General features: G+C 38.1%; 1 protein-coding gene across 6 annotated transcripts; it reads left to right on the top strand.

Moving 5' to 3' along the window:
• The first annotated feature begins 2,897 nt into the window (after positions 1-2,897).
• hyal2b (hyaluronidase 2b) lies at positions 2,898-8,360 on the top strand. 6 transcript variants are annotated; one of them, XM_026306742.1, is made up of 5 exons: positions 2,917-3,088; positions 4,159-4,169; positions 4,844-5,133; positions 6,089-6,178; positions 6,269-8,360. In XM_026306742.1, exons 1-5 carry the CDS (start codon positions 3,009-3,011, stop codon positions 6,656-6,658), a joined length of 861 nt encoding a protein of 286 aa, XP_026162527.1. In that variant the 5' UTR covers positions 2,917-3,008; the 3' UTR covers positions 6,659-8,360. The 6 variants fall into 6 exon arrangements, with proteins under 6 accessions (XP_026162522.1, XP_026162527.1, XP_026162524.1 ...); XM_026306737.1 differs by having other exon boundaries at positions 2,898-2,990; positions 4,157-5,133; XM_026306739.1 differs by having other exon boundaries at positions 4,159-5,133.
• The last annotated feature ends 4 nt before the right edge of the window (positions 8,361-8,364 follow it).

The raw sequence follows: 8,364 nt of genomic DNA, 5'->3' as shown, positions 1-8,364 counted from the left end.
TCTTATTCATCGTGTACTTTCTTATTTGTCTGTCTTTTTCTTCAGTGCCCCTCTTGTGAGTTCACTTGATAAAAAGCTTTGTTGATTGGTGTAACAACTGTCTAAAGCTCAATATTAAGAAAACCAGAGAACTGGTGGTGGACTTTAGGAGGAGCAGGAAGACCCCAGTCCCTGTCTCCATCCAGATGCACTCTTCAAGAAAGGACAGAGCAGACTGTTCTTCCTCAGGAGACTCTGTTCCTTTGGCGTGTGCAACAAGCTACTGAAGACGTTCTATCAGTCTGTAGTAGCGAGTGCACTATTCTTTACAGTTGTGTGCTGGGGAGGTGGCATCAAGGCTGGTGAGGCCAACAGACTAAACAAGTTGATCAGGAAGGCAAAATCTGTTGTTGGACTGGAACTGGACAGTCTGGAGGCTGTGGCAGAGAGGAGGATAGTGGACAAAATCAACTCCATACTGGACAATTCTGCCCACCCACTTCATGAGGAACTGTGGTGAATGGGAAGTTCATTCGGCCCCAGACTAATTCCTCCTAAAACCAAGACTGAGAGATTCAGGAAGTCTTTAGTAACTGTTGTAACAATTTAATTTCCCCTTGCGGATTAATAAAGTACTTCTTCTTCTTCTTTTCATGCTTACTTCCTGCCTTTTTTCTTTACTTTCAACTTCATTTTCCTTCCTTTTCTTTCAACTTCTTCTACTTTGTCAACTTCTTTCCTTCTTTGGCACTTTTTTCTTTCCTCACTTTTCTTTCTTACTTTCATTTCATCCTGTACTTTCTTCGTCTGTCTTTTTCTTCAGTGCCCCTCTTTTCATGCTTACTTCCTGCCTTTTTTCTTTACTTTCAACTTCATTTTCCTTCCTTTTCTTTCAACTTCTTCTACTTTGTCAACTTCTTTGCTTCCTTGGCACTTTTTTCTTTCGTCCGCTCTTTTGACTTTAAAATACTCCTCGTATTTTCGTCAGCGTATCAGCTCTCCCACGTAATTTCTTCCGAAATTACCTTTTCTAGTTTATTTTGAACTCTGTATTATTTACTTAGAAGTTATTTTGAATACATTTGAACATTTTAAGTTTGAAATAAGTTTCATTGTCATTTTTTGGGGTGAAGTGGGGCTTGAAACTTTATGCTTATTCTTTACTTATATAAGAGTATATTCTTTACTCTGTAGTTCTTGCTGATCTGTATATTTTACTATATATTGTATATATGTGTTTGCAGTCATAACTTTTACAGAAAATTTACTGACCCGTTTATTTAAAAGTATCACAAAACAGTGACAGAACACAGTATCTGGACACAAAAAAACCAAACCATTGATCAGACATTATTTTATAACCCGATTTCAGTTACTAAACCTGTATTTAAAGCCTGTGTACAGCTGGAACAAAGAAGCAGTTAATATATCTCTAAAACTGTCGATGTGACACTGTTACTGAGATGTTCATGGCAAACCTATACATTCAAACAATGAGATATTTGCATGTGGTTTACCCAGGAATAATTCATGTACTATTTGAAACTCCCTCCATTTGTAAAAACCTGAAAATTTCATAGGTTGATCTGTTCTGCACGTGTGTGTGTGTGTGTGTGTGTGTGTGTGTGTGTATGAAATAGAGGTCAGACAGAGGTGGAGTCTGCTGGGTATTTAAATTCAAAGTTGTGTTGGATTTCAACATAGAATAAACAACTGCTGTTGAAAAGAACTCAGATTATGATGTAACAGGATAACAAGCTGGACCTGTGGGCATCCCAATTTTGAGTGGTCCAAACAGTTTGACTGATCCTAAGGAGGAAAAGGTTGCTGGTAAGACATAATTTTGACACATTTTAAAAAGCCAGATTCAAAAACTCTATATTATCAAGAAATGATTTTATTTGCATCATTAACAGAAGAAACATCTGCAACATGGTAATAGCTAATTTTCAAACTCAAATGTAATGTGTAATGTAGCCTGCTACCTTTAAAGACAGTCTGACACTCCTCCTTAAAAACACTAAAATTATGCCTATTCTGAGAAAGATGCAATTTTCCATTCTTAACTGACATGATGAATTGAAAGTAACAGAAAATGCAAAACAAATATAATTTAGCTATGGTCAGTGTTTCTAAAGTATGGTTGACCTGCTGCCTGGGTATTGAAAGGTTGCAAAACATACACTATCTGCCTCTAAAATATAATGCATTGTCCAGTGCACAAAATCACATTTAAATAAAATTTTTCCTAATATGTTTGTGCAGCCTTATTCTGTGTGGTTACGGAACCTAGGTTTTTAGAGCATTTTTTTAAACAAATTGATTTAAAAGTAAAACCTTATTGAGTAAAGTGTTTTTATTACACTGACAGATTTTTGCAGTGCATGACTTAATGACTTCATTGTAATGGAGCATTTTTCTGAATTTACTGGTTTAGCTGGATCAGAGAAGCCTACTTCTTCCACCACTGTATATTAGAGCTGGCAGTTGATTCTTTCTGCTTAGATTAAAGGGATGTAAATTCTACTCTTACTAATAGCTTTTTAAAACTGTCTGAGACACCAGAGGACTGTCACACATTTTTAATGTGTGGACACTGTTTTATAAGTGGTCTCATTTATTTCGATATTTGCTTCTTCAGTCACTAATTCACACCAGTGCTTGGAGAACAGACTACTTTGGTCTTTATTCGGGGGGGGACTGAGTACCGGTATGTAACTTACCCCTCAAAGATATGACAAACTGAGGTAGAATCTTGATAAAATGTGTAAAATGATGCTAAAATAATACTATATGTTATAGTACTACTTCGAGTTGTATTTATGCAAATGGCAAAACAAGACAGTTTAGGTTTTTTCGTAAATTCAGGCCACCCCCTTCTCTGGTGAGTAATTCAATAGACTAAACTGTTGCTCAACATTTTAGCCGTCACATCCGTGGCCGCTGCTCCAGCTATGATTTCTCTTTTGTTCCGTTAGGCTTGTCAGTCATCAGCATGGATTGAACGGACTGTGAGTTTAATTTTTCACATGGCTGGACAGTGGAGGAGTAATTTATCTGACGGTTACATGAGCGGAATAAACCCGTATCCTCGGCTTAATCGCAACAGGTCAGACTGCAGAGGAAGAAGAAGCGTTAGCTAACTTAACGTTAGCATGGTTATTAGTTTCAATGAAACTTTGAGCTCATTTGTCTAAATAGGTGGCTTGGTTTGTCAGCGAATGAAATGAAAGTTGTCTGAGAAAATCAACTAACCTAACTGATGAAAGTAGATGGCTTCAGTTGTTTTAGCTTTGCATTTCATTGAGGAACTCACTAACGACAACTGAAGTCTAAAGTGATTGATTTAACGTTAATCACACAGGAAGTTGACGACAGTGACCATACTTGGTAATATTAGTACTGAGCTAACTGTTATTACATTGCTTAATATTTTACTTCAGACATGACATAGATACTCTTTACTCTGTAATGGTATCCGTAACAGCATTTATAAACTTGCTCACTGAAACAATGTATTCGCGATCTTGTTGCTTTGAGATGAGATAAAATTAAGATTAAAAAAAAGAGATAAGATAAAATGAACCTTTGTTTGTCACACCTCAGGGAAATTCAGTGTCAGCAAATAAAAGGCAAGCAAAAGCACCTAGGTGAAGCATGTATAGGGTGAGAGTCATTCTCCAGCACGGATGCTACCTTGCCTAACATCCTCCTGTCACCCACTACCTGCACTGGGTCCAGATGACTTCCCAGGGCAGACCTGGCCCTCTTAACTAGCTTATCCAGTCGCTTATCCAGTCTTTTCCTGTCCAGAGTGAAAATGCTGCTGCCCTAGCAGAGCACTCCATAAAAGATGGAGTCAAAGAAGGTCCTAAGGAGTGTCCCCTGCACTCCAAACAACCTAAGTCTCTTTAGCAGGTAGAGCCTGCTCCTGCCCTTCCTGTAAAGTGCAGCATTGTTATTTGACCAGTTCCATTTACTGGTGAGGTAACTGCCCAGGTACTTATAAGAGTGTACCTGAAAATCGACCTAAAGAGTTCCTTTTTTTTTTGTTATTATTTGTGACATTATTATAATCCTCCATTCCCTGGCCTGGATGTTCTGTGGCAATATCTGAAATGGTTTTGGTTTTATTTTTTGCTTGATTTAATAAAAGCATTTTATTTTTCTTTTCTAGAGAAAGGGGAAAGGTGAGCAGTGACCATGGATGCTGTACTTCACCCTGTTTTGGCCACAGCTGGCCAGCTGCCTTGGTTGCTTCTGACTGTGTTCACAGCATGGACAGTCTTGTGCTCAGCAGATCCAAAGCAGACAAGATGGCCATTATATTCCCAGAAGCCAATTCTACTTGCCTGGAATGCCCCAACAGAGGGTTGTGCTCCACGGCACAGTGTAACTTTATCTCTGAAACAGTTTGACATTGTGGCATCGCCCAATGAGGGCTTTGTCCGGCAAAACCTAACAATTTTCTATAAGGAACGCCTTGGGTTGTATCCTTATTATAAACATGGTGGCACTGCAGTGAATGGAGGCCTTCCACAGCTTGCCAGCCTCACTCAACACTACGAAAAGATGCCTTATGGTTTGCGGAAATATATCCGTGAGCCAGATGCAAAAGGGTTGGCTGTCATTGACTGGGAGGAATGGCGCCCACTGTGGATCCGAAATTGGGATATTAAAGATATCTATAGAAATAAATCTCGTGAAATGGTGGCCAAAAAGAACCCTAAATTGACCCAAGAACAAGTGGGAAAAGTTGCAGAGCAGGAATTTGAGTTATCAGCTCGCAAATTCATGCTGGATACTCTAAAACTTGCCAAGAGTCTGAGGCCCAATCAACTGTGGGGTTTCTATCTGTTTCCAGATTGTTACAACCATGACTACAAGAGTGATCTGAAGAACTACACAGGCCGGTGCCCTGCTGTGGAGATTTCCCGCAATGATCAGCTTAACTGGTTGTGGATGGAATGTACAGCTCTCTTTCCCTCTGTATACATGGGCTCTGTACTACGCTCTACAAATTATGGGCGCCTCTTTGTCAGAAATAGGGTGAAGGAAGCAATACGACTCGCTTCTGTTGGGGATGGGTTAGCACGTCCTGTTTTTGTTTATACCCGACCAACTTACATTAATCAGATGACCCTCCTTACTGAGGTTAGTTTTGTGCAGCAGCAATTCATCTAGCACACAATGTTTACATATCCACTCTGTTACCTAGGAGTTTTGATACTGTAGTTAATTATTGATTAATCGATCAGTACATTTTAGATTATTCAGTGCATCATTTATTAAGTAGTATATCTAATTCTAATTTTTTTAAAATTTTGTATCAAAAACAGCCAAAAAGCTCAATTAGTAATCATTTTACAGTGAATTGAAATTATACAGGATAAATCCCTACATTTGAGAGAATGCAACCAAAAAAGCTTGAATGTTTTTATAGACTATTTTGCCTATTTTTATGAAATAGGCAAAGCATATGTCAGCCATTTGTCAAATAAAAAAAATCATGAACTTTTTTTCAGTTAGATTGCTAAAATTCAGTTATCTTTTCAGAGTTTTAAAAGTTTTGTCTTTGACTTTTTATGCAGTGTTTGGTTAAGAGTCCAAAGACATTGCTGTAATCAGCATAAATATACAATATCACATGCATTTACGCCAACCAGAGTATGAGATTTACTTCTACATTTATGTTGAACAAAGCATTTGGCTGATTTCACCTAAAATGATAAAAATAACTACAGATTAATTCATATATCTTGGCTAATGCAACAGTTGTTCATCCCATAACACTGTCACCAGCCAACTACACTTTGTTGCTGAATATGAAATGTCTGTATTGTGTGTGTGTGTGTATGTGTGCATATATATATATATATATATATATATATATATATGGGTAGAAGCTAGTAACTGTAATCAACAACCTTAATAATGGCTACATTTTAATAGCATATTAGCAATAATACCCGTCACTGCTGTGAAAATGTAAGTGAAAACACAGGCCAACCTCATACTTGACTATTTAAAATGCTGATTTAAGTGGAACTTGCATGCTTACTTTTATGCTTCCCTCCTTGCATGGTACACTGTTGAACTGTGCTCGTAGATGGATCTGGTCTCCACCATTGGTGAGAGTGTTGCACTTGGGGCTGCAGGTGTAATCTTCTGGGGGGACACCTCTTATGCAAACAGCACTGTAAGTGTTCTTCTTTCTCTGCTCATTTAATGTCAAATAGTCTAGTGTCCAGTGGTTTGGGGTTAACATCATTTTTCTTCAATCCTTCAGGCCAGCTGCTCCACCCTGAATAAATATCTTCAGGGACCGCTGGGCCGGTACCTGCTGAATGTGTCTACAGCAGCAGAGCAGTGTAGTAAGGTGGTGTGTAAATCCCAAGGCAGATGTCTTCGGAGGGTACCAGACAGTGATGTGTACCTGCATCTTAGCTCCTTAACACACAGCATTACGAGCCAAGATGGCCAGCTGAAGGTTACAGGAGTGCCTGGCAAATCTCAGCTGGCTCTATTCCACAAACACTTCCAGTGCCAATGCTACAGTGGGTACACAGGTGAGACCTGTGCTCAGAAGGAGAAAGGCCAGAATAGAGCTTCCTCTGTCTTGGGGATCTGGCCTCTTTGCCTTTTACTCCCACTGGGACTCCTCACTCTGCTACACTGAGGAAATGGAGAAGCCATCCCTGAAATTGGACAGTTTAGATTTTTCAACATGAAGGTATTATGCTACCATACACTAGTGAAAGTTATGCATTGACAGTGAGCCCTGTCATCAGAGATCTCCTAGGACAGGACAAGATATTTTTATACCAGCACACAGACCCCTTTTACAGCAATATTTATATCTGACACTTGAAGATTGTCAGACTGTCTACCATAAAACTGCCTTATGAAAAAAAGACTGTAACTTTCTAATGTATGTATTTGTTTATGATGGACACAAAAATAGGACAACATGAGGCTTAAAGATGCAATGTGTAAAATGTGAACAATTTAGTGGCATCTAGTTGTAAGATTGAGGAATGCAACCTTCCAAGCATCCCTCACATCCCATCCCCCGCAGCAGTGTAGATACGGTGAACATCACCTTTAAAATAAAAGGCAAGCCAGTGTTTGGTTTTGTTTATTTTGGGTTATTGTACATACATGGTGGCACAACATTGCTCCCTCCGTGAAAGGAGACCCGCTCTCTATGCAGATTTGAAAGGCTCATTCTAAGATTAAGAATATGTAACAATTGGTATACTGCACTTCTGCTAATAGAGCACTCTAAATATTACACATTGATCAATCAAAAAAATTAAAGAAACGGTACATTTCATGCCCAGCAACATACAGTATTTATAAGTTGTTGGAGCATCATGACAAAATGATACATTTAGTTGTTCTGGATTGTTATATTGTTGCCTCAACCCAGTGTTATTTTCTGATGGATCAACCTGTTAAGTATTGTGACATATATGTTATGACTGAAATATAAAAAGTGCATAATTTATGACAAATGAGTTTGAAATTGATCGAAACAACATGGCTGGGCCTGCCTGTTTCAATTTAGAAATGTGCCTTTAATCGACTAGCTAGAGCTGTTTTTGTATTTGCCTTTGTTTACAAGTTGTGATTATTAAGCTTTTTTTCAGTAGCATTCATCTCAGACCTATTTTGTGCACAGTACCTGTTTGTTTTATTAATTCCACAATGCCATGTTTTGTTTTGTGTTAATAAGGAAATGTTATAAAAAAGAAAAGGATGGGCGGAACAGTAAAGACAAATGGAAATGTTCTTAGTTTGATTCAGCTAGTATCCGCTAATTTACTTGGCGATCACTGAAAACTTCAGTTATCTTAAAACAAGGATACTACATCATTACTCATTGCCCCCAACTAATCATGGCCAGTTTAAGTTCAGTTTAGAAATGTTACTATTGTTGATTTTGGCCGATGACAAACAACAAGAACAAGAAATATTGGAACAGGCATGCCAAAAATATTTTTATTTTGCATAACAAAATGCCTTAGCCACAACTCTTTGGTAACCAAAGTAAGGGGTCCTTTTCAAATGTCTGTATTTATGTATAAGAAATACTAATATTGGCCAAATTCCTCTTTACACTCCAATATCTTTATCTGCCTCAATATTGCAATATTAGTCAGGCTCCATTAGGTTTCCTGCCAGTGACACTGTTGATAGCAACATTTATAAGTCAGTTTATTGCCAGGAAAACATCTAGCAAAATCTAGATGAACACTATCTAATGTATACAGTAGTTTCTGTAGTGCTGACAAAATTGTGGAGTTGGCTTTTTTCACAGACTGAAAAATACATAAACAGAAATACTATGGCAATAAAACCTTTGTTTTTCAAGCGTTTGAA

The sequence above is a fragment of the Mastacembelus armatus genome, chromosome 5 (genome assembly GCF_900324485.2).
Source record: "Mastacembelus armatus chromosome 5, fMasArm1.2, whole genome shotgun sequence".
NCBI classification, from domain to species: domain Eukaryota; kingdom Metazoa; phylum Chordata; class Actinopteri; order Synbranchiformes; family Mastacembelidae; genus Mastacembelus; species Mastacembelus armatus.
This window is presented reverse-complemented; position numbering and strand designations above follow the sequence as displayed.

Excerpts from the sequence above, each read along its gene's own strand:
- hyal2b (XM_026306737.1), top strand. The coding sequence starts at position 4,183 with ATGGATGCTGTACTTCACCCTGTTTTGGCCACAGCTGGCCAGCTGCCT. Across the intron at positions 5,134-6,088 it reads AGATGACCCTCCTTACTGAG|ATGGATCTGGTCTCCACCAT; the intron begins GTTAGTTTTGTG and ends CTGTGCTCGTAG. Across the intron at positions 6,179-6,268 it reads CCTCTTATGCAAACAGCACT|GCCAGCTGCTCCACCCTGAA; the intron begins GTAAGTGTTCTT and ends TCAATCCTTCAG.